Source organism: Mobula birostris, chromosome 8, assembly GCF_030028105.1.
Source record: "Mobula birostris isolate sMobBir1 chromosome 8, sMobBir1.hap1, whole genome shotgun sequence".
In the NCBI taxonomy this organism is placed as follows: Eukaryota; Metazoa; Chordata; class Chondrichthyes; order Myliobatiformes; family Myliobatidae; genus Mobula; species Mobula birostris.
In genome coordinates this window covers 168,969,776-168,996,777 of record NC_092377.1, presented here as the reverse complement: position 1 = coordinate 168,996,777, position 27,002 = coordinate 168,969,776, and the positions used below count along the sequence as shown (strand labels likewise).

At 44.4% G+C, this 27,002-nt stretch overlaps 1 protein-coding gene and 1 long non-coding RNA gene across 2 annotated transcripts in view; one reads left to right on the top strand and one right to left on the bottom strand.

Annotated features, from left to right (window-relative positions):
- Window positions 1-27,002, bottom strand: part of gfra2b (GDNF family receptor alpha 2b) — a 485,436-nt gene that overhangs the window by 293,488 nt on the left and 164,946 nt on the right. Inside the window, exon 3 of the mRNA XM_072266823.1 lies at window positions 13,585-13,668. Coding sequence (XP_072122924.1) covers window positions 13,585-13,668 — 84 coding nt within the window. The remainder of the gene's footprint in view (window positions 1-13,584; window positions 13,669-27,002) is intronic.
- LOC140201959 (uncharacterized) lies at window positions 2,588-26,287 on the top strand. Its single transcript, XR_011886997.1, has 3 exons — window positions 2,588-2,651; window positions 8,913-9,152; window positions 26,240-26,287. It is a non-coding gene; the product is annotated as an uncharacterized lncRNA (long non-coding RNA).

Below are 27,002 nucleotides of genomic sequence, written 5' to 3'. Positions count from 1 at the left end.
TCCATCATGACTGATTTATTTTCCCTTTCAACCCCATTCTTGTGCCTTCTCCCCGTAATCTTTGATGTCCTAACTAACCAAGAATTTATCAACCATCTCTTTTAAATATACGCAATGACTTGGCCTCCACAGAAATCTGTGGCAATGAATTCCACAATTTCACCCTCTCTGACTAAAGAAATTCATCCTCATCTCTGTTCTAAATGGACTTCCCTATATTCTGAGGCTGTGTCCTCTAATCCTAAACTCACCCACTGTAGGAAACATCCTCTCTACATCCACTCAAACTAGACCTTTCAATATTTGATAGGTATCAGTGAGATCCACCCCTGCCCCCACGTTTCTAAACGCCAGCGGGTACAGGTCCAGAGTCATCAAACACTCCTCGAACAGCTCCTGGCAGTGCTGGCTGGAAGGGCAGAATGGCCTACTCCTGCACCTATTGTTTATTGTCATACGTTAACCCTTTCATTCCTGAATCATTCTTGTGAACCTCCTCCACACCATCTCCAAAGCCAGCACACCTTTTCTTTTAGATAAGGAGCCCAAAACTGCTCATAATAATCTGACATCCTTGTTTTTATATTCTAGTCCTCTCAAAATGAATACTATCACTGCATTTGTCTTCCTCACCACTGACTTAATCTGTAAATTAATCTTTACGGAGTCCTGCACAATGTCTCCCAAGTCCCTTTGCATCTCTGATTTCTGAATTCACTCCCCATTTCAAAAATAGTTTATGCTTTTATGCCTTCTAGCAATGTTCTTTTCCTGGATCTGTAAAGAGCAGTCCGTTCCTCTGGTGCGACAGCACATTAACTGCATCATCGCCTAATGTTGAATGGATGACTTGTGTGCAAGTAATAACTGGGGAAGATTTCAGATGAAGCAACTTCCCCATTGTGCTTATCCTGCAAGTCACTGATGCATTCCTACATAGGCAGAGTGCCAATGGGAGAGCAGCAGACTCTCAACAAATTAAGGCAAATAGCCATTAAATCAGACGTTTAATCAAAGTGCTTTAATCTTGAATAATTTATTTGTAGTCAGAAATTAAATGTTGACATAGACATCAATTGGGAATGCTGATGATCAGGAAGCTCTCCATCAGGACTCTTGGTACACAGAAAGCACCGTGCATGTTTTCTTCAAGCACTGCTGAGGTAAGAGATGACGTCAGACGCTGGACGATGGAGTCTTTAAGCTGTACAGCCGGGAACAGGCCCCTCATCCCCCTGTGCCTATTGTCCCACTTCCCTGCTTCAACATTTCCTCAGGCAGAATGCTCCAGGTTTGTTACGAGGAAGCAAATTCACAGGTTTGGCAAGTGAGACAGGGGACACTGATTACTAATAAGCATATTAACCATTTATTTGCGGACAAACAGTAAAACGTTTGATCGAACATTTAAACCACTCTAAGTTATACAAACTACAATACTAAACATTCAGTAACACTCAAACTCAACAGTGACCTCATTAAGACTCCCCGGGTTACACAATTACAAAACTAATCATTCAACAAGCAGATACTTAGCTAAGTGCGCGTGGGCCCTCCTGTACCTATGGCAAAATTTTCCAGTGGCTCTTCAGCACTGGTCACGTGAAAGTGAGTCCCTGGAGACAAAGGAAAGCCCTTCAGGTGCCCAAAACTGGACCCCGGTACTGTGGTGTATAAGATTCAAGATTCAAAAAACTTTATTGTCATTCTAATCATACATCAGCTCTGCAGGGCAGAATGAGACAGCATTTCTCAGGGACAGTGCAATCATAACATAACAAACTCAACACTAAATAATAAACATAACAATAAATAGTAAAACACAACAGCCACATGTCGGTTAAAAGACAACCAATGGGAAAGAGCTGTTCCATCCGTCAAACAGCTCAATTGATGACGGGCGCAGTTGACGCAGCTTTCAATGGACAAGTAAACTAATCCTTCACATTACAAGATTACAATTACAATTTCCCCTTCAGAACTCCTCTAAACCTCTCAACTTTCACCTCATAACACACACAAAATGCTGGAGGAACTCAGCAGGCCAGGCAGCATCTATGGAAAAGAGTGCAGTCCACGTATCGGGCCAAGACCTTTCAGCAGGATATCTCATACTTTCCTTTGTACATTCTCTCCATGACCATATGGGTTTCCCCCAGGTGAACCACTTTCCTCCCACATTCCAAAGATTTTCGGGTTCATAATTTAATTGGTCACATGGGTGTAATTGGGCAGCAGAATGTGTTAGGCTAGAAGGGCCTGTTATCGTACTCTATCTCTATCTTTTTGTTTCAGAGACTCCCAGTACGGGAAGATTTTTCAGTAGCCAAATCAAATCAGAAGCGAGAGAGGAGGCAACTCACAGGTCAGTGTGTGAGATTTAAAAAGGGGTGTTCACAGGCTTCCGGTGTTTTCTGGTGGTCCAATCAAATCAGGAGCAAGAGAGGAGACGACTGAAAGGTCAGTCACTGAGATTTAAAAAGGGGGTGTTCATGGGCTTTCAGTGTTTTGCAATGACCCAATCAAATCAGGAGCGAGAGAGGAGATGACCCAGAGGTCAGTGTGTGAGATTTAAAAGAGACTGTTCACAAGCTTTCAGTGTTTTCCAGTAGCCAAAGCAAATCAGGAGCGAGAGAGGAGATTACTCAAAGGTCAGTATGTAAGATTTAAAAGGGAGTATTCATGGGCTTTCAGAGTTTTTCAGTGCCCCAATCAAATTGTGAATCATTAGCAAAGTCAAATAAGAATGAGGCATGGACAAGCGAATCGGCCTTTGTTGGCGTGGAATAGTGTAGAGTGTAAAGGCTTTGGCTGATGATGATTTGGCGAGAACAGGCTTGGGTGAGGTAAGTATCTGGTGAGGTTCTTCTTCTTCGTTCTTCATTCTTTCTCTGTTAATGCACAGTTAGAGCAGTGAGAATGGCTCCAGGGGGTCCGTTGCATTCTTTGTGTGAGGTGTGGGAATTTTGGGAGACCTTCAACCTCCAGATAAGCACATCTACAGCACGCGCACAGAGCTGCTGCTCCTCAGAGAACATGTTAAGGAACTGGAGCTGCAGCTTTGGCTCACAGGGGAAACTGAGGAAGTGAAGATAGGAGCAACAGGAAGGTAGTCACCGCTAGGTTGTAGGAGGCAGGTAACTGAGTGACTGTCAGAAGAAGGAAAGTAAATGGGCAGCCGGTACAGAGTACTCCTGTGACCAGTGCACTCAATAATAAGTACACCATTTTGGATACTCTTGTCAGGGACGACCAACTGGGGGGAGCTACAGCCACCAGATCTCTAGCTCAGAAGACAAGGGGAGGGGGTAGAAGTGAACTGTAGTACTGATAAAGGACCCCATGGTTAGACCATAAGAACACAACAGCTAGGAGCAAAATTAGGCTATTCAGCCCATCGCGTCTGCTCCACAATTCCATCAGGGCTGATCCTTCCTCTGCCCATAAGAATTAGGCCATTCAGCCTATCACGTCTTTTCCATCATGGCTGATCCCAGATCACACTCAACCCCACACCTGCCTTCTCCCGATATCCTTTGATGCTCTGACCGATCAGGAAACGATCAAATTCTGCTTTAAGTAGACCCGCGGACTTGGCCTCCACTGTGGTCTGTGGCAGAGCATCCCACAGATTCATCACTCTTTGGCTAAAAAAAATTCCTCCTTAACTCTGTTCTGAAAGATTGTGCCTCAATTTTGAGGCTGTGCTCTCCAGTTCCGGACATCCCCACTCCATCCTATCTATATCCATCTCATCTAGTCCTTTCAACATTCGGTAGGTTTCAATGAGATCCCTCCACATTCTTCTGAATTCCAGTGAGTACAGACCCAAAAGCTGCCAAACGTTCCTCATATATTAACCACTTCATTCCTGGAATCATCCCTGTGAACCTCCTCTGGACTCTCTCTAATGACAACTCTTCCTTTTCCGGATAAGGGGCTCAAAACTGTTGACAATACTCCAAGTGCAGCCTGACTAGTGTTTTACAAAGCTTCAGCATTATCTCCTTGTTTTTATATTCTATTCCCCTTGAAATGAATTCCAACATTGCACTTGCCTTCTTTACCACAGACTCAACCTGTAAATTAACCTTCTGGGGTCTTGCATGAGGACTCCTAAGTCCCTTTGCACCTGTTTGAATTTTCTCCCCATTTAGAAAATAGTCTGCACTTTTGTTCCTTTTACCAAAATGCATTATCATGCATTTCCCAACACTGTATTCCATCTGCCACTTTTTTGCCCATTCTTCCAGTTTGCCTAAGTTCTGCTGCAATCGCATTGCTTCCTCAGCATAACCTAACCCTCCACCTATCTTCGTATCATCCACAAACTTTGCCACAAAGCCATCAGTTTTACTATCTAAATCACTGACAAACAATGTGAAAAGTAGCAGTCCCAATAACAACACCTGAGGAACATCACTAGTCTTTGGTAGCCAACCAGAAAAGGCTCCCTTTATTCCCACTCACTGCCTCCTGCCTGTCAGCCATTCCTCTATCCATGCCAGTATCTTTCCTGTAACACCATAGGATTTTATCTTGTTCAGCAGCCTCATGTAAGGCACCTTATCAAATACCTTCTGAAAATCTAAGTAAATGGCATCCACTTTGTCTACCCTGCTTGTTATTTCCTGGAAGAGTTCCAACAGATTTGTCAAGCAAGATGCACACAAAATGCTGGAGAAACTCAGCAGGCCAGGCAGCATCTCTGGAAAAAGTACAGTGGACATTACTTGCCCCTCGAATGGGACTAATCCTAACCTCACCATCAAACCCGCAGACAAGAGAGGTGCTGGAGTATTCCGGCATACTGACCTCTACCTTGCTGAGGCCCAGCGAAAACTCTCAGACACCTCCTCCTTACCTACCCCTCGAACAGGACCCCACTAAGAAACACCAGGCCATTGTCTCCCACACCATCGCCAACCTTACTGACTCTGGGAATCTCCCATGCATCGCCACCAACCTCATAGTTCCTGCACCCTGCAGCTCCCATCTCTACCTCCTACCCAAGACCCACAAGCCCGCTTGTCCAGGTAGACCCATTGTTTCAGCTTGTTCCTGCCCCACTGAACTCATATTGGTATACCTTGACTCTGTCTTATCCCCCCTGGTTTAGTCCCTTCCCACCTACATCCGCAACACCTCACACACTCTTGATTTTTTTCAAGGATCTCAAGTTCGCTGACCCCCATCATCTTATTCTTACTATGGACGTCCAGTCCCTATCCACCTCCATCCCTCACCAGGAAGGCCTCAAAGCTCTCCGTTTTTTTCTGGATACTGGACCCAATCATTTCCCCTCCACCACCACTCTCCTCTGCCTCACGGAACTTGTCCTCACTCTCAATAATTTCTCCGTTGACTCCTCCCACCTCCTTCAAACAAAAGGGGTAGCCATGGGCACTCGCATGGCTCCCAGCTATGCCTGTCTGTTTGTCGGCTACGTGGAACAGTCTATGTTGCACGCCTACACTGGTGACCGTCTCTCACTTTTCCTATGCTACATCGACGACTGCATTGGTGCTGCTTCCTGCACCCATGCTGATCTCATCAACTTCGTCTGCTTTGTCTCCAACTTCCACTCTGCCCACAAATTTACCTGCTCCATTTCCAACACCTCCCTCCCCTTCCTCGATCTCACTGTCTCTGTCTCCCGAGAAAGCTTATCCACCAATGTCAATTACAAACCCACGGACTCCCACAGATTTCTAGACTACACCTCGTCCCACTCTGCCACTTGTAAGAACATGATCCTCTTTTCTCAAATCCTCCATTACCGCCGCATCTGCTCTCAGGATGAGGCTTTTCATTTTAGAACGAAAGAGATTTCCTTTTTCAAAGAAAAGAGCTTTCCTTCCTCCACCATCAACACTCCCATCAACCGCATCTCTTCCATTTCACGCATGCCTGCTCTTACCCCATCCTCCCGCCACCCCAAAGGGTTCCTCTTGTCCTCACCTACCACTCCACCAGCCTCAGTGTCCAGCACATAATTCTCCGAAACTTCCGCCACCTCCAACAGGATCCCACCAGCAAGCACGTCCTTCCCTCTCCGCCACTTTCTGCTTTCCACAGGGATTGCTCCCTATGCGACTCCCTTGCCCATTCATCCCTTCCCACTGATCTCCCTCCTGGCACTTATTCTTGCAAGTGGAACAAGTGCTTCACCTGCCCCTACACCTCCTCCCTCACTACCATCCAAGTGAGGTAACACTTCACCTGTGAATCTGTTGGGGTCACTTACTGTGTTTGCTGCTCCCAGTGTGGCCTCCTGTACATCGGTGAGACCCGGTGTACATCGGGAGACAGTCTTGCTGAGCTCCGTCCACCAGAACAAGCGAAGTCTCCCAGTGGTCACCCATTTTAATTCCACTTCCCATTCCCATTCTGACACGTCCAACCAAGGCCTTCTCCACTGTCGTGATGAAACCACACTCAGGTTGGAGGAACAACACCTTACATTCCGTTTTGGTAGCCTCCAACCTGATGACATGAACATTGATTTCTCAAACTTCTGGTAATGACCCAAAACTATTCTCCCCCCCATTTTCCATCCCCTTTTCCCTCTCTCACCTCATCTCCTTGTCCACCCATCGCCTTCCTCTGATGCTCCTTCCCCCTTTTACTTTCTTCCATGGCCCATGGCCTTCAGTCTCTTTCACCAATCAGCTTCCCAGATCTTTACTTCATCCCTCCCCCTCCAGGTTTCACCTAGTTCCTGGTGGTTCACTCTCCCTTCCACCCACCTTTTAAATCTACTCTTCAGCTATTTTTCTCCAGTCCCACCTGAGGGCTTTGGCCTGAAACGTCGACTGTACTTTTTCCATAGATGCTGCCTGGCCTGCTGAGTTCCTCAAGCATTTTGTGTGTGTTGCTCGGTGTTCCAGCATCTGCAGATTTTTTCTTGTTTGTGATTTATCAGGCAAGATTTCCCCTGACAGAAGCCATGCTCACTTTGACTTATCAGTAGTCTCCAAGTACCCCAAAACCTCATCCTTAATAATAGACTCCAACACTTTCCCAACCACTGAGGTTAGGCTAACTGGTCGATAATTTCCTCTCTTTTGTCTTCCTCCCTTCTTAAAGGGTGGAGTGACATTTGCAATTTTCCAGTCCTCTGGGACCATGCTAGAATCAAGTGATTATTGAAAGATCATGACCAATGCATCCGTTATCTCTTCAGCAACCTCCTTCAGGACTCTTGGATGTAACCCATCTGGTCCAGGTGACTTATCCACCTTAAGACCTTTGTTTGCTAGCACTTTTTCCTTTGTACTAGCAATGGCACCAATTCCTGCTCCCTGACACTGACGGACCTCTGGCATATAGCTAGTGTCTTCCACAGTAAAGAATGAAACAAAGTACTTATTAGATTCATCTACCATTTCTTTGTCCCCCATTACTACCTCATCAGCATCATTTTCCAGTGGCACAATATCAACTCTCACCTGTCATTTTATTCTTTATATAACTGAAAAAAACTTTCAGTATCCTGCTTTATATTATCAGCTAATTTGCCCTCATATTTTATCTTTTCCCTTCATATAGCTTTTTTTAGTTGCCTTTTGTTGGATTTTAAAGCTTTCCCAATCATCCAACTTTTCACTCACTTTTGCCACCTTATATACCATTTCCATTGCTTTTATGCAGGCTTTAACTTCTCTTGTCAGCCATGGTTGCAAACACCTGCCATTTGAGAACAACTTCTTCCATGGGACATATCCCCTTGGAACTATTCCCAGAAACTTCAGCCACCTCTGTTCTGTCGTCATCCCCGCTAGCGTCCCCCTCCAATCTACCTGGGCAAGCTGCTCTCTCATGCCTCTGTAATTTCCTCTTTTCCATTGCAATACTGATACACGTGATTTGTGTTTCTCCCTCTCAAATTGCAGTATGAATTCAATCATATTATGATGACTGCCTCCTAAGAGACTCCTAACCTCACCATTTCCTCCTGGACACCAGACCGAACCAGTTTCCCTCCACCATATGGGCCACATATTTAGATTATGAGAACACTCAGTCCTCTTTTATTGTCATTTAGAAATGCATACTTGCATTAAGAAATGATACAATGTTCCTCCAGAGTGATATCACAAAAAAACAGGACAAACCAAAGACTAACACTGGCAGGACCACATAATTATAACATATAGTTACAGCAGTGCAAAGCAATACCATAATTTGATAAAGAACAGACCAGGGGCACAATTAAAAAAAGTCTCAAGTCCCAATCGACTCCCGAGTCCCTGATAGCAGACGGCAAAAGGGAGAAACTCCCTGCCATAAACCTCCAGGCATCGACAACTGCTGATGCCTTGGAAGCAGCCGACCACAGCCGACAGTGAGTCCATCCATCCGAAAACTTTGAGCCTCCGACCAGCCCCTCCGATACAGCCTCCCGAGCGCAATCCTCTGCCGGGCGCCTTCAATCTAACCCCGGCCGCCGAAACAAGCAAAACCGAGGATTTAGGGCCTTCTGCTCCAGACATTCCAGTTACCACACAGTAGCAGCGGCAGTGAAATGGGCATTTCAGAAGTTTCTCCAAATGTTCCTCCGTACTCTCACATCTGTCTCCGTCAAATCAGGATTGTGCACGGTCCCCTACTTGACAGATTACAGATATCATTCAATGGAGAGGCCGCGCACGCTGCGTCGCGCTGCCATCTTCTCCTCCTCCAACAGGAGATGGAAAAGAACAACGTTGCAATAATCATGGGGGATTTCAAACAGCGGGTAGATTGGGAAAATCAGGATGGTACTTGATCTAAAGAGAGTAAGCACGTAGAATGCCAATGTGATGGCTTTTTAGAGTAGCCATTCTGGGATTGGGTGTTGTGTAATAAACCATGTTCTCATTGGGATCCTGTCTCAGCCTGAAACATTGACACTTTATTCCTCTCCACAGATGCTGCCTGATCTGCTGAGTTCCTCCAGCATTTTGTGTGTGTTAACCACATGACCTTCTCATGTTTGAGACACCAGTATCACACAACTGGTTGAAACCATCCAATTTCCAAGCCTGTTCTACAAGGGGAAACTTAAGATGCAGCCAGGCACTAAACATTTGGTGTCATTAGAGGCTGACTACCTATATCAACAAGACGGCACCTGTCTACATGTTAATAAAAAGAATCTTAACATCGCTGTGAGTAGATGAAAGAAATTGTAATTGGGGTTTTAGTTCAGTGCCAGGGTAGCTGATTTGATCTATCTAAAATGTTCCTTTAAAGTAGCTTTCTAATAAATGAACAACTCCTTTGATTAAAATCCTGCCTGCATCGAGAGACCAGGATAATCAGAAAAAGTCATATAATAATGTGGAATAATTTTTCTTTTTAATTATCAGTGTTGTAATTGGAGCCAATATTTCCATTCACAACACTTCAAAAGCATTTATTTGAGTTCAGATAGAGCAGCAAAAGATTTGTCGACTGAATTTCACAAAAGAAAGACAGGAGTTTGGGAGAAAAGTACTTAAAATAACAGAACATACACCATCAGTCATAGGAGCAGAATTAGGCCATTCAGCCCATCAAGTCTGTTTGGCCATTCCATCATGGCTGATTTATTATTTCTAGAGATATAGAATAGAAGAGCAGGGATGTGATGTTGAGGCTCTATAAGGCACTCGTGAGACCACACTTGGAGTATTGTGTGCAGTTTTGGGCTCCTTATTTTAAAAAAGATATACTGACATCGGAGAGGGTTCAGAGAAGATTCATACAAATGATTTCAGGAATGAAAGAGTTACGGTATGAGGAACGTCTGGCAGCTCTTGGACTGGATTCCCTGGAGTTCAGGAGAATGAAGGGGGATCTCATAGAAGCATTCCGAATGTTAAAAGGCCTGAACAGATTAAATATGGCAAAGTTATTTTCCATAGTTGGGGAGTCCACGACAAGAGGGCATGACTTCAGGATTGAAGGACATCCATTTAGAACAGAGATGCGGAGAAATTTCTTAGTTGGAGGGTGGAATTTGTTGCCATGAGCAGCTGTGGAGGCCAAGTCATTGGATTCATTTAAGGCAGAGATAGGTAGGTTCTTGATTAACCAGGGCATCGAAAGGTACGGGGAGAAGGCAGGGAGTGGAGATGCCTGGAAGAATTGGATCAGCCCATGATTGAATGGAGGAGCAGACTCGATGGGCCGAATGGCCTACTTCTGCTCTATCTCATGGTCTTATTATCCCTCTCTGCCCCATTCTCCTGGTAACTTTTGACATCCTGACGAATTAAGAACCTATCCATCTTAAATATACACAAGGACTTGGCATCCACAGCTACCTGTGGCAATGAATCCCACAGATTCACCACCCTCTGTCTAAAGAAATTCCTCCTCATCCCTATTCTAAATGGACATCCTCATATTGTGAGGGTGTGGGCCTTGGCCCTGGACTACCTCACCTTAGGAAACATCCTCTACAGATTCACTCTATCTAAGCCTTTCAATACTCACTGGATCTCAGTGAGATCCCCTCCTCATTCTTCTCAATTCAAGTGAGTAAAGTTGCAAAGCCATCAAATGCTTCTCATATGTTAACTCTTTCATTCCCAGAATCATTCTCGTAAACATCCTCTGGACCCTCTCCCATGCCAGCACATCCTTTCTTAGATATGGGGCCCAAAACTGCACATACTGCTCCAAATGTGGTCTGACCAATGCCTATAGAAGCCTCAGCATCACATCCTTGCTTTTATGTTCTAGTCCTCTTGAAGAATAGAAAAAAGGAGGATTGATTGCAGGGAATGGACTCAAGGAAACATTCCACCAGGGACAGAGTGAGAAATTAGCATTTTTCATTGTCAGTAAAACTCAGCCCGTCTGAAGAGGCCAATGGCACTTGGTTCCCAGGATCGTGAGGGAAACCCAATGATTTCATCACCTCCCCAATCATAACCTCCAACAGTCACATCACAAACTCTAGTGAGCACCTGAGTTCTCCCTACACTTTAAGTACACTCCTTAATACATGCTGTGTCCTAATATCACCATTTGGGGTACAGTCAAATGTTACCTGAAGCACTTGTGAAACACCTTGGTAAAGTCTGCTGAAGTCAGAGCACTACTCCAATCTAAGTTGTTGTTGTATGATAGCCAAGTGGTATTTTACCACATGCTCACGGGTCTGTTGATGAAAACTAAGATGTGGACATCAAGCGCCTCATTGACTAGAATTAGTGTTATCTCCGATGAACAGCTTACTCTGACAACTTACTCGTTCTTCAATCACACTTTATTTACTGTACTTGTACACAAGGAGAACAGCCCAGCCCCATCAACAAACTGTCCTGAAGTTTGAACAAAGAAACACCATTTTTATATTGAATTGACTAGCGGTTATGTAGGTTGGCCAGTTGGTAGTCTTGTGTAATCATTCCTTACATGATCATTCACCAGTCACACTATGACAATTCAGTAATAATAGCCAATAGAATCTTCATGTTAAAGGCTAATAATACTTCAGAATTAGTAAAGTAACTGATGAATAGTATGTGTCACCCTAGAACCCTTCGTTTGTATTCTTATCTCATCTCAGTATGTCAAATGGCTCTGGTCCCCTGCTGTACAGAGGGAAGCGATGTTCTTCAAAGACCTTTCTTGCCTGGGTGGACAGCACAGTACCTTTAAATCATCTTTACTTAGACATTTACCTTAACCCTTGCCTTGTCATGACTTCCACACTATACCTTCACTAACATTAAAAATTAATACCAGACAAAGTTAAGCAACCAGACTCAAATCATATCACCTCCATTCCTGGAGGTCACCAACACATCCATATTTTCAACAAGTTATGTCTATTTCAACAATGCGGCTTTAAAGTGTCGCGAATGCAGATCAAATTTAGGATTGTTTAATCTGAAGCTCATAAGATGATAGGCTAAACCAGAGCAGGAGAAGACAAATGCCCCAGCAACCCTACAAAGTTGGGATCTTTCGTCCCAACTGTCCATTCACACCCCAGACCCTGAAAGGTCCGACCTAATCTGTCCCATCAGTAATAGGCAGCAAATGGAGCAGCTCTGAGCTGGGCCAACATTTTCTACCATCTGACAAGACAGGGTCTGATTAGGAACAGAAAACATGGATTTGTGTGTGGAAGGTCATGTTTGACAAATCTTATTGAATTTTTTGATGAGGTTACTAGGAAAGTTGACGAGGGTAAAGCGGTGGATGTTGTCTATATGGACTTCAGTAAGGCCTTTGACAAGGTTCCACATGGAAGGTTAGTTAGGAAGGTTCAATCGTTAGGCATTAATATCAAAGTAGTAAAATAGATTCAGCAGTGGCTGGATGGGAGATGCCAGAGAGTAGTGGTGGATAACTGTGTGTCACATTGGAGGACGGTGTGTAGCAGTGTGCCTCAGGGATCTGTACTGGGTCCAGTGTTGTTTGTCATATATATTAATGATCTGGATGATGGGGTGGAAATTGGATTAGTAAGTATACAGATGATACTAAGATAGGTGGCGTTGTGGATAATGAAGTAGGTTTTCAAAGCTTGCAGAGAGATTTAGGCCAGTTAGAAGAGTGGGCTGAAAGATGGCAGATGGAGTTTAATGCTGAAAAATGTGAGGTGTTACATTTTGGTAGGACTAATCAAAATAGGACATACATGGTAAATGGTAGGGCATTGAAGAATGCAGTAGAACAGAGGGATCTAGGAATAATGGTGCATAGTTCCCTGAAGGTGAAATCTCATGTGGATAGGGTGGTGAAGAAAGCTTTTGGTATGCTGGCCTTTACAAATCAGAGCATTGAGTATTGGAGCTGGGATGTAATGTTGAAATTGTATAAGGCATTGGTGAGGCCAAATTTCGAGTATTGTGTACAGTTCTGGTCACCGAATTATAGGAAGGATGTCAATAAAATTGAGAGAATACAGAGGAGGTTTACTAAAATGTTGCCCGGGTTTCAGAGAAAGTTACAGAGAAAGGTTGAACAAGTTAGGTATTTATTCTTTGGAGCGTAGAAGGTTGAGCAGGAACTTGATAGAGGTGTTTAAAATTATGAGGGGGATTGATAGAGTTGACGTGGATAGGCTTTTTCCATTGAGAGTAGGGGAGATTCAAACAAGAGGACATGAGTTGAGAGTTAAAGGGCAAAAGTTTAGGGGTAACATGAGGGGGAACTTCTTTACTCAAAGAGTGGTGGCTGTGTGGAACGAGCTTCCAGCAGAAGTGGTTGAGGCAGGTTCGATGTTGTCGTTTAAAGTTAAATTGGATAGATATATGGACAGGAAGGGAATGGAGGGTTATGGACCGAGTGCAGGTCGATGGGACTAGGTGAGAGTAGAAGTTCAGCACGGACTAGAAGGGCCGAGATGGCCTGTTTCCGTGCTGTAATTGTTATATGGTTATATGGTTATAAGACCAAATTCTATTTCTATTGTGAGGGATTACAAGGCTTGCTCTGTCGTTTATGGAATTTTATAGTGGGATTTAGCCACTTAACTTGAATCTGTGGGATTTAATGCTGCTGGATACTTATTCTTTAATAAATCTCCAAATCATTTCCCTCTTTGAAAGCAGAAAACATTTGAAGAGAAGTTCAAAGGAACCTTATTTCCTTTACCTGAACTGATTGCAGCAAGTCGAGATATGTCAGAGAGGCGTGAGCTAACGGGCTCATAAGGAGAGCTTTCGTACAAGTCATCACCTGAAAGGAATGAAGAGAGATAGAGTGATTAGATGCACCACCTCACTAAAGCACTTCAATTTTCTTCCAATGATCGATTTGGCTCTTGCTAAAGAAAAGTAAATTGACACTTTCAAATTACTTACTTTTCATGATTAGAATAAAAATAAACATAAGCTCCTTCCTCTATGCCCAAATGCACTTAAAGCAATTGCAGTGGGAAACATCCATATTCCTTGAAGATTTCCTTCACCGTTATTACTGAACCAGATTCCTAAGACTGGAGGTCACTGGCTCCACCATTCATGCTATGTTCACTTCTCATTACAACAAACTGTCTGGAGGTACCGAAGCCTTAGATCCCACACCACCAGGCTCTGGAACAGTTATTACCCCTCAACCATCAGGTCCCACACCACCAGGTTCAGGAACAGTTATTACCCTACAACCATCAGGGTCCCACACCACCAGGCTCTGGAACAGTTATTACCTCTCAACCATCAGGTCCCACACCACCAGGCTCTGGAACAGTTATTACCCCTCAACCATCAGGTCCCACACCACCAGGTTCAGGAACAGTTATTACCCCTCAACCATCAGGTCCCACACCACCAGGTTCAGGAACAGTTATTACCCCTCAAACTTCAGGTCCCACACCACCAGGTTCAGGAACAGTTATTACCCCTCAACCATCAGATCCCACACCACCAGGTTCAGGAACAGTTATTACCCCTCAACCATCAGATCCCACACCACCAGATTCAGGAACAGTTATTACCCCTCAACCATCAGATCCCACACCACCAGATTCAGGAACAGTTATTACCCCTCAACCATCAGATCCCACACCACCAGGCTCTGGAACAGTTATTACCCCTCAAACATCAGGTCCCACACCACCAGGTTCAGGAACAGTTATTATCCTCAACCGTCAGGTCCCACATCACCAGGTTGTCACAATGGCAGGGCATTGGGAGCAAGGGTGGACCCAAATGCAAGACACATCTTGTGAGGTTACTTAAATTTAGTTTATTGTTCGATACCAGGAGAGCAAGGCAGGAGCAGGAAATAGTGAACTGGACAAGGACTCAGGACTACAACTAGGCTGGGACCAAGGGTCTGGGCTTGGACTCGGAATCGGCTCCCAGAACTAGCAGAGACATGAAGAGGCTAGGGTATGGACTCCGAGCCAGAGACTGGGCAAGGACCCAGTACCTGGGTCTTGCCTCGTGCTCGGACCCCAGAACCAGGCAAGGACATGACATGGGCTAGGGAGAGGAGGAACATGGGAACACAGAGCCTCAGTCTCAGGGAGCAGGTACATGGAACCATGGACATACACAGAACACAGAGTCGGGACCCCTCCTTGGGTACAGGACATAGGGCCGGGACTCACACACAGAACAGAGAGCCGGGACCCTTCCTTGGGTACAGGACATAGGGCCGGGGCTCACACACAGAACAGAGAGCCGGGGCCCCTCCTTGGGTACAGGACATAGGGCCGGGACTCATGACCCTCCATGGGGCAACGGCAAGATGGCCTGACTTACCCCACGGAGGCAAGGACAAGACAAGACAGAACATGACCCCCCACGGGACAATGGCAAGACGGCCTGACCTACCCCACGGAGGCGAGGACAAGACAAGATAAGACCAACACGAATGAACACCAGACAGTACCTATCTAGCTCCAGTGATGGAACTAGACCGAAGTGCAGGCGGGGGCTGCAAACGAGGGCTGGAGGCGAGAGGGGCAGAGAAGGGATTCAGACAAGGCAGTAGGACAGGAATCACAGACTGCCAGGGCCAGGACTTGACTCAGAACTGGGAAGCTGCCAGGGACAGGACTCGACTTGGTGCTTGAATGCCGCCGGAGCCAGGACTTGACTTGGAGCCTCCAGGTAGTGGTGAGCTCTCGACTCGGCCCGGGAACAGTAGACAGCGGATCTTGATTCCCTCCGGCGGATTAACTGACGGACCCACCTCGGTGAGGAAACTTTGCAGGCTCGCTTTAGTGGGGTAACTTGACAGGGTTGCTCCGGTAAGGAAAGGCAAATTACTGGCACTCGCTTCGGGTGGAGACTAGGCTTGCTCCGGCCAGATGACATTGGCATGCCGTACCTTGGTGACTTTGCAGACGCACCCGAGCCGAACGGCTGAAAGCCGGAGACTATAAACTACCGGTTCAGCCAAGCGTTAATTGCCTCTAATCACCATAGCCGAGGGACACAAGGAAACGGAATCAACGGTCCGGATCGTAACATAAACAAGGTAAATTTAAAGGGACCCCGATCCGGACCATGACACAGGTTCAGGAACAGTTATTATCCTCAACCATCAGGTCCCACACCACCAGGTTCAAGAACAGTTATTACCCCTCAACCATCAGGTCCCACACCACCAGATTCACAAACAGTTATTACTCTATAACCATTAGGTCCCAAACCACCAGGTTCAGGAACAGTTATTATCCCTCAACCATCAGGTCCCACACCACCAGGTTCAAGAACAGTTATTACCCTTCAACCATCAGGTTCAGGAACAGTTATTACCCCTCAACAATCAGGCTCATGAACCAACGTGGTTAACTTCATACTCCTCAATACTGAACTAATTCCGTAACCTGAGTTCTGATCAAGGGTTTTGGCCCAAAACGTCAACTGTTTATTCTTTTCCTTAGATGCTGCCTGGCCTGCTGAGTTCCTCCAGCATTTTGTGTGTGCAGCTTAGATCTCCAGCATCTGCAGATTTTCTCTTGTTTGTGATTCCATAACCTACAAGCTCACTTTCAAGGACTCTTTATAACTCATGCTTTTAATATTATGATTTTTTATTTGCACTGTTTGTCTTCTTTTGCAAATTGGGTCTTTGTCAGTCTTTGCTTACATATATAACACACACAAAATGCTGGAGGAACTCAGCAGGCCAGGCAGCATCTATGGAAAAAAATGTACAGTTGACGTTTCAGGCCAGAACAGGACTGGAGAAAAAAAATCTACTGAGGAGTAGATGTAAAAGGTGGGGGGGGGGGAGGGGAAAGAGCGCCACCAGGTGATAGGTGAAACCTGGAGGGGGTGGATGAGGTAAAGAGCTGGGAAGTTGATTGGTGAAAGAGATAGAAGGACATGGAAGAAAGAAAAAAGGGGGAAAGAGCACCAGTGTGGTGGGCAAGGAGGTGAGGAGAGAGAAGGAAAAGGGAATGGGAAATGGAGAAGGAGGGGTGGAGGTTTGGGTTAGTACAATGCTTTACAGCACCAGTGATAGGCTCCAGCTCCCACCGCTCTCTGTAAGGAGTTTATATGAGTTTCCCACAGGTCCTCCAGTTCCCTTCCACATTCTAAATGGTTAGGCTTGTAAGTTGTGGGCATGCTATGTTGATGCCAGAAGCATAGCGACACTTGTAGGCTGCCCAACATAAATTTGAGGCTATGCTGGTTGTTCAAAAGATCAAAGTTCAAAGTAAATTTATTATCAAACTACACATATGCCATCCCATACAACCCTGAGATCCACTTACTGTGAGCATACACAATAAATCCAAGAAACGGAATAGAACGAATGAGAGACTGGGCACCCAACAGGATGGACAAACAGCCAACATGCAAAAGGCAACAAACCGCAAATAGAAAACAGAAAATAATAATAACAATAAATAAATAAACAATAAATAGAGAACATGAGATGATGAGTCCTTAAAATGAGTATATAGGTTGTGGAATCAGTTCAGTGTTGAGGCAAGTGAAGTTATCCCCTCTGGTTCAAGAGCCTGATGGCTGAGGGCTAATAACTGTTCCTGAACCTGGTGGTGAGAGTCCTGAGGCTCCTGTACCTTCTTCCTGATGGCGGCAACGAGAAGAGAGCATGGACAGGGTGTTGAGGGTCCTTGATGATGGATGTGGCTTCCCAGTGACAGCACACTGTGTAGATGTGCTCAATGGTGGTTTGGGTTTTACCCATCGTGGACCACAATCAATGCATTTCACTGTTTGTTTCAATGTTTTGATGTACACGTGACAAATAAAACTAACCTAAAGCCAATCTCATTCTGCAAAGGGCCACAGTCAGATTAGATGTTCAGGTGAAAAACTGAGCAGTGGAGTTTAAGATGGGAAGTATAAAAAGTGTAAAAGTGTAAAATACTGATTATAAAGACAGCAAATGGGTGAATTTCAGAGCGATTGAGATGTTCTAGTTCATGAATCGCAAAGAAGAGCAGCAGGTCCAAAAGAGATTAAGAAGGTAAATAGTACGATGGCCTTTATTGTGAAGGGTTGGGGTTTAAGAACAGGGAGGGTTTCTACAGTTGTACAGGGTTTTGGGGAGGCACAGGTTTGGTCACTCTAACTAAACAAAGGATACAGTACCATTGGAGGCAGTGCAAACCAACTTCTCCGAGCTCTGTCCTGATATGAGATGGTTGTTCTCAGGCTGGACAGTTTGGTTTTGCGTTCCTTGGAAATTAGAGGAATGAGAAATGTCCTTCTTCAAACATATAAAATACTCAGAGGCCTTGACAGGTTGGATTTCTCTAGTGGGAGAGTCACAAACAAGGGGACATGGCTTCAGAAGAAGCAGCTGGCCATTTGAAGCTTCGCCAAGAGGGCAGTAAACGTCTGGGTTTCCCTGCCCCAGTGGGTGCTGGAAGTCAGACCACTGCGTAGATTAAAGGTGGTAGATATATGTAAATAATTGAAATATTGAGGAATTGTGGTTCTGGGGAACGGACAAAGAAAGGGGACTAAGGGCCAGCCAAGCTTAGCCATTGTCAGTGAATGGTGGGGTAGGCTTGATGGGCTAAGTAGCCTACTTCTGCTCCTTGTCTATGTGTTCCTGTCAATGTGCAACTCCAGAGAGACAATAGCATAGGATTGAACCAAGGTCTTTGGATCTGTGAGGTGGCTTTCGAGTTTAAGGATTCACCCTTTAGCTTTCTAGTTTAATCTGTGAATGAGTTTTCTCAATAGGTTATATAGTTATATTGTTGGTTCCATCCTGAATCAGATCCTGAGGGGTATTCATTTGGAATATGACCATTCAGCCTGTATCATCATCATCATCATGTGCTATGTCGTACGATGTGGGCGATCATGGTCTTTCACCCATTCCTAATCTGCAAGGGATCGCTACCTGTGGGGAAGACCCCCTAAACGCTGCATTCCCATTCCTTTCTCTATTCATGACCATGATTGATCTCGGAATTTATTCTCCAAATGTGGTTTGCCATTGCCTTCTTCTGGGCGGCATTTTACAAGATGGGTGACACCAGCCATTATCATTACTCTTCAGAGATTATCTGCCTGGCATCAGTGGTCATATAACCAGGACTTGTGATATGCACCAGCTGCTCGTACGACCATCCACCACCTGCTCCCATGGCTTCATGTGACCCTGATCGGGCAGGGGTGGTGTTAAACAGGTGTTACACCTTGCCCAAGGGTGACCTGCAGGCTAGCAGAGGGAAAGAGTGCCTTACACCTCCTTTTATAGAGACATCTCTCCAACCCGGCACACAAAAGCTGTAATTTGAATGAAAATAAAAACGTCATTGCCCCAAACCTTTACACATATAGGCAGGAACTAGACTTGAACCCACTCTTGAAATTTAGAAAGAATATGAGGGGAACCTTTTCACTCAAAGGGTGGTGAAGGTGTAGTGGAACAAGCTGTCAGCAAAAGTGGTGGATACGGGTTCAATTTCAACATTTAAGAGAAGTTTGGGTAAGTACATGGATGGGAGGGGTATAGAGGGCTTTGGTCCAGGTGTGGGTCAATGAGACTAGGCAGAATAATAGTTCAGCATGTATTAGATGGGCTGAAGGGCAAGGTTCTGAGTTGTAATGCCCCATGACTCTAACAACTCACATATTTACGGCTAAAACAGGATTGCATGATTTGCCCCACCAATTCATCTGGTGAAGTGTAATATAGGAAACGTGATGTTGTACATTGGAGGTTACGAACATTTTAATAAAGAACAAAAAAAAACCAAAGGAATAAAAAAAGTTGTGGTTGTCTTCAACTCAAACTAGAGATAACAACACTACAGTAATAACAATTGACCTATAAACTAGTCTGATTTGAGTGGCAGAGTACCTGTTGCAGAAAAACTGGAAAGTTTCTAGAAAATACAAAATCAGCTATACTACAACTACTGGAAATCTACTGAACAATTGTATGAATATAGGTAATTATTTAAAAATACAAGCAAGCATAAGAAAATTAAACCACAAAACAATAAAAATTTTACATCCTAGTCCTGCAGTCTATTCCCTCACCTGCACCACGAGTACAAATATGGTGTGCAGTACTCTGATACATTGATGTCGCGATTCATTTGCAAGTTATTATGTCATGTAAAGGATGTTCTGTTTGAGTTCCACTGCAGTCTGAACACCTGCTAACCGTAAATAAATGAAACTCACAGACACTATATAATATTTTACTTTGAACTTTAAAGGTAATGGCCCTGTTTTGAGTGAAATGTTCAGCTGAATGCTAATCGAAGTTCACCCAGTTGAGAAATTCAGTCGACTTTGTAAAACACCAGAAAAAAACAAAAAAAACTCAGCAAAAGATGTTGCATTGTTATAAAAACCCAACTGTGTCATAGAGCACTAAAGCACAGCAACAGGCACTTCAGGCCCTCTAGAACATACTATCTTGATCTTCTGCTGCCTCTACCACTTCCTCTAGCTGCTAACAGCATCTGACAATGCAACATTTTTTGCTGAAGGTGAACAGCTCGTTCCATCACCCTCTGAGTGAAAAAGATCCTCCTCAGGTTCTCTGTAAATATTTCACCTTTCACCCTAAACCTATAACCTCTAGTTCTAGTCTTGCCCAACCTAACAGGACAAAGTCTATATGCATTCACCCTGTCTATATCCCTCATGTTTGTGTATACCTCTGTAAGATACCCCTCATTCTCCTGCACATCAGGAAATAAAGTCCTATTGAACCTTTCCCTAAAACTCAGGTTAAGTCCTGGGAACATCCTTGTAATTTTTTTTTCTGTGCCCTTTCAAACTTATTGGTATTATATCTGTAGGTAAGTGACAAGACCTGCACACAATACTCTAACTTAGGCTTCACCAACATCATACACAACTTCGACATAACATCCCAACACCTGTACTCAATGCCCTGATTTATGAAGGCCAATATCCAAAAAGCTTTTGTTGTGGCCTTATGTACTTGTAATGCTGCTTTCAAGGAATTATGGATCTGTATTCCCGATTACTTTGCTTTGCAAACCTCAGAGCCCTACCGCTCACCTTGCAGGTCTTACCCCGGTTTGTCCTCCCAATGAATCCATGATACACTGATCTTCAAGAGGACCAATTTTGTATCTTGCTATCTTTTTGCTCTTAATATAGCTCTAGAAGCCCTTGGGATTCTCTTTCATCTTGTTTGCCAGAGCAACCTCAGTCCTGTTTTAGCCCTTCTGATTTCTGTCAAGTGTTCTCTTGCATTTCTCATATTCCTTTTGCTTTATCTTTAGAGATTCTGTTTTTAACCTCTTTAACCCTGTACCAGACATAAATTAACTGCTCCCGAAAATGACCTCGCAAATAATCAGTTGTATCAAAACCCTTCTTGGGCAACTGGGGATGAATAAACGCTCAATCATCTTAAGAGAAAAATATCTTAAGTAATAACTCTAAAGAAGATGATTTATACAGCATTAAGACTTCTTGCCTTGTAAAGTTCAGTTTAACTTGTTCTTGAGAAAACAGAGCACATTATTATGGCATTAGCGACGGGCCAATTGTTCGAAAAGAGTGAGAGCTCTGCGCAGGTCAGGGAGAAAAGTTTAAAAAAGGAGCATTTCACGGGGCTCTGTGCATTAGCAGCAGACCAATTGATACAAAGATAGAGAGGGGGAGAGAACTTTACACAGGTTGGGGAGCAGAATTTGAAAAAGGAGTGTCTCGTAGGGCTTGGTGCATTAGAATAGTGGGTATGACCGCGAGGCCAGTTTTCTGTACTGGGTGTCAGATGTGGGATATCCGGGAGTCTTCCAGCCCTTCTGTTGGCCACATCTGCGTCAGGTGCATCAAGCTGCAGATCCTTAGAGACCCAGTTAGGGAACTGGAGATGCAGTTCGATGACCTTCGGCTTGTTAGGGAGAGTGAGGAGGTGATAGACAGGAACTACAGGGAGGTAGTCACCCGGGGGCCACAGGAGACAGATAAGTGGGTGATCGTCAGGAGAGGGAAGGGAGGGTCTCAGGTGGTGGAGAGCACTCCTGTGGCTGTACCCCTTAACAATAAGTACTCCATTTTGAGTGCGTTGGGTGGGGGGGGCAACCTACCTGGGGGAAGCAACAGTGGCACTGAGTCTGGCCCTGTGGCTCAGAAGAGTAGGGAACGAAAGAGGAGGGTAGCGATAGTAGGTACTCTGTAGTTAGGAGGACAGATAGGTGATTCTGCAGATACAAAAAGGAAGCACGGATGGTAGTTTGCCTCCCAGGTGCCAGGGTTCGTGATGTTCCTGAGCACGTCCACAATATCCTGAAATGGGAGGGTGAGCAGCCACAGGCTCTGGCACATATTGGTACCAATGACATAGGCAGGAAAAGGGTGGAGGTCCTGAAAACAGACTACAGGGAGTTAGGAAGGAAGCTGAGAAGCAGGACCTCAAAGCTAGTAATCTTGAGATTACTGCCTGTGCCACGTGACAGTGAGTATAGGAACAAAATGAGGTGGTGAATAAATGCGTAGCTGAAAGATGTAGGGGGCAGGGATTCAGATTTCTGGATCATTGGGACCTCGTCTGGGGCAGGTGTGACCTGTATGGAAAGGATAGGTTGCACTTGAATTCGAGGGGAGCCAATATCCTGGCAGGGAGGTTTTCTAATGTGATTGGGGAGGGGTTAAACTAGATTTGCAGGGCGGTGGGAACCAAAGTGAAGAGGTAGAGGATGGGGAGGTTGGCACACAAGTAGAGACACCTTGTGGGCAGTTTGTGAGGAAGGACAGACAGATGTTACAGCAAAGATGCACTCAGCCTGATGGTTTGAGATGTGTCTATTTTAATGCAATGAGTATCATAAACAAGGTGGATGAACTTAGACTGTGGATCAATACATGGAACTATGACATTGTGGCCATTACAGAGACTTGGATGTCTCAGGAACAGGATGGCTGCTGAGTGTGCCAGGCTTCAGATGTTTCAAAAAGAACAGAAAGGGAGGTTATAGAGGTGCGGAGTGGCATTGCTAATTAGAGATAGTGTCACGGCTGCACAAAACAAGGAATACATGGAAGTATGATCTACTGAGTCAGTGTAGATGAAAATCAGAAACAGGAAAGGGGCAATAACTCTACCGGGTATTTTATATAGACCCCCCCCCCAATAGTAGAAGGATATCGAAGAGCAGATAGGGAGGCAGATTCTGGAATGGTGCAATAATTATAGGGTTGTTGTAAAGGGAGATTTTAACTTTCCTAATATTAATTTGCATCTCCTTAGAGCAAGAGGTTTAGATGGGATGGAGTTTGTTAGATGTGTTCAGGAAGTTTCCTGACACAATATGTAGATAAGCCAAATAGAGGAGAGGCTGTATTTAATCTGGTATTGGGAAATGAACCTGGTCAGGTGTCAGATCTCTCGGTGGGAGAACATTTTGGAGGTAGTGACCACAACTCTATCTCCTTCACCATAGTGCTGGAGAGGGATAGGAGCAGACAATTTGAGAAAACATTTAATTGGGGTAGGGGGAAATATAATGCTATTAGGTAGGAATGAGGGAGCATAAATTGAGTGCAGATGTTCTCGGGGAAATGCACGGCAGAAATGTGGCAAATGTTCAGGGAACATTTGCATGGCATTCTGCATAGGTATGTTTCATTGAGACAGGGAAAGGATGGTAGAGTTAAAGAACCATGGTGTACAAAGTACGTAGAAAATCTAGTTAAAAAGAAAAGAAAAATGTATGAAAAGTTAAAAAAACTAGGTACTGTTAGAGCTCTAGAAAGTTACAAGGTTGCTAGGAAGGAGCTTAAGAATGGAATTCGGAGAGACAGAAGGGGCCATGAGAAGGCCTTGGTGGGCAGGATTAAGGAAAACCCCAAGGCATTCACTCTACATGTAAGTGAAGATCAAGAGGATGAACCATGTGAGAATAGGACCAATCAGGTGCAATAGTGGAAATGTGTGCATAGAGTCGGAGAAGGTAGCGGAGGTACTTAATGAATACATTGCTTCAATATTCACCAGGGAAAAAGACCTTGGCAATTGTAGGGATGACTTACAGCAGACAAAAAAGCTTGAGCATACAGACATTAAGAAAGAGGATGAGCTGGAGCTTTTGAGAAGCATTAAGTTGGATAAGTCACCGGACCGGATGAGTTGTACCCCAGGCTACTGTGGGAAGCAAGGGAGGAGATTGCTGAGCCTCTGGCAATGATCTTTGCATCATCAATAGGGACGAGAGAAGTACTGGAGGATTAGAAGGTTGCAAATGTTGTTCCTTTGTTCAAGAAAGGGAGTAGAGATAACCCAAGAAATTACAGACCAGTGAGTCTGACTTCAGTGGTGGGCAGGTTGTTGGAGAAGATCCTGAGAGGCAGGATTTATGAGCATTTGGAGAGACATAATCTGATTAGGGATAATCAGCATGGCTTTGTCAAGGGCTGGTCATGCATTATGAGTTGATTGAATTCTTCGAAGAAGTAACAAAACACATTGACAAAGGTAGAGCAGTGGATGTAGTGTATATGGATTTTAGTAAGGCATTTGATAAGGTTCCCCATGCAAGGCTCGTTCAGAAAGTAAGAAGGCATGATCCAAGGAGACACTGTTTTGAGGATTCAGAATTGGCTTTCTCACAGAAGGCAAAGGGTGGTTGTAGATGATTCGTATTCTGCTTGGAGGTCAGTAACTAGTGGTGTTCTGCAGGGATCTGCTCTGGGACCCCTCCTCTTTCTGATTTTTATAAATGACCTGGATGAAGAAGTAGAAGGGTGAGTTAGTAAGTTTGCTGATGACACAAAGGTTGGGGGTGTTGTGTATAGGCTGGAGGGTTGTCAGAGGTTATAGCAGGATATCGATAGAATGCAGAACTGGGCTGAGAAGTGGCAGATGGATGTCAACCCAGATAAGTGTGAAGTGGTTCATTTTGGTAGATCCAATTTGAAGACAGAATATAATATAAACGGTAAGACTCTTGGCAGTGTGGAGGATCTGAGAGATTTTGGGTTCCATGTTGACAGGACTCTCAAAGCTGCTGTGCTGGTTGACAGTGTTGTTAAGAAGGCATATGGTGTGTTGGCATTCATCAACCATGGCATTGAGTTCAAGAGCCATGAGGTAATGTTACAGCTATATAAGACCTTGGTCAGACCTCACTTGGAGTACTGTGTTCAGTTCTGGTCACCTCACTACAGGAAGAATGTGGATACTATAGAGAGAGTGCATAGGAGATTTACAAGGATGTTGCCTAGATTGGAGGGTGTACCTTATGAGAATACGTTGAGTGAACTCGGCCTTTTCTCCTTGCAGCGACGGAGGATGAGAGGTGACCTGATAGAAGTGTATAAGATGATGAGGGGCATTGTGGATAGCCAGAGACTTTTTCCCAGGGCTGAAATGGCTAACACGAGGGGGTATAGTTTTAAGGTGCTTGGAAATAGGTACCGAGGGGATGTCAGGGGTAAGTTTTTCCACACAGAGAGTGATGGGTGCATGCAATGCACTGCCGGCGGTGGTGGTGATAGCGGATACAATAGAGTCTTTTAAGAGCCTCTTAGATAGGTACATGGAGCTTAGAAACATAGAGGGCTGTGCACTAGGCAAATTCTAGGCATTCTCTAGAGCAGGTTACATAGTTGGCAGAACATTGTGGGCCGAAGGGCCTGTAGTATGCTGTAAATTTCAACGTTCTATGATCTATTATGATTGTCACAAAGACATCTTCAAATTCTTCATGGGCAATACATAATAGATCTACCAATGAAACATTATAAACCTTGATGATATAACTTGAATTTTTTTAAAAAATCGATGATGTATGATTTAATTACTCAAATCCTCAATGGCCTTACAGATTTTATATCCTAATGCTTTCTCTCTTTAAAATCCAATATGTCGCAGCAAAGCAGAAATTTTGAGATAAAGCTGATGTCAACATTGCCAGAAATGTCAATACGAAAAACACTATCCTTTGTACACAAACAGATCTAGAGTGGAACAGACATAATCTACAAATCCTCCAAGCAGCACTAACAGACCAGTCTTTGTCAAAACAGCTTCATGACTTATATTCAATTTATTAAATACATTTGGAACAAAAATCTGGTTTCAGTACAGCCACAGCTAACTTACAATATAGAGTGAGGCTAATTGACTCTTCATTTTTATGCTGGTCAGGGGTAGTGACCATGAAAGACCATAAGGCCATACCACTCAGGAGCAGAATTAGGCCATACGGCCTAGCAAATATGCTCCGCCATTCCAACATAGCTGATTTATTAACCCTCTCAACCCTTTCTCGTGCCTCCTCCCCGTAACCTTTGATGATCGGACTAATCAAGAACCTACCAACCTCCACTTTAAATAGACACAATAACATTATTTGATTGCTTTATAGCCTCAGTCAGGAACGTACCTTCAGTGAAGACAATCTGCCATTGCTCCCCAGTCTGATGCAGACTCATTGCCTCGGTCGAGTACCGGAACCCGAGGACACACACTCAACAATTCAGGAGCAGCTTTTTGCCCTCCACCGTCAGATTTCTGAACCCATGAATGCTACATTGCTCAACACCTACAAAACGCTGGAGCAACTCAGCAGGTCAGGCAGCTTCTGTGGACAGGAATTATAAGTGCCACGCCATTACTTTCTATTTGAACTGTTCATTTACTTCTGTCATTTATAGGAAGTTTTTGTCTTTGCAATGTATTGTTGCCAAAAAACAACAAATTTCACCTCATATGTCAGTGATAATAAATCTGTTTCTGCTGGAGAAACTCAGCAGGTCAGGCAGCATTTATTTCAGACCAAAATCCTTCTTAGCCTGAAACATTGACTGTTTATTCCTCTCCACAGATGCTGCCTAACCTGCTGAGTTCCTCCAGCATTTTGTGTGTGCTGTTCTAGATTTCCAGCGTTTGCAGAATTCCTTGTGTTTAGTAGTTGTTAGGCGTGTTTCAGAAGACCCAGTTCTGCAGAACTAGATGTTTACATCAGGAGAAGTCTCGAAAACCACTTTGCAGAGATGTGACTAGATTTTAAGGAAAATCAAGTAAAGACCAATATTTTAGGAAGGGTGATTAAAAGCATGGATGACTGGGTGGTGGGGTGGAGATACGTCTCTACCAAAGGAGGTGCAAGGTGCTCCTTCCCTCTGCTA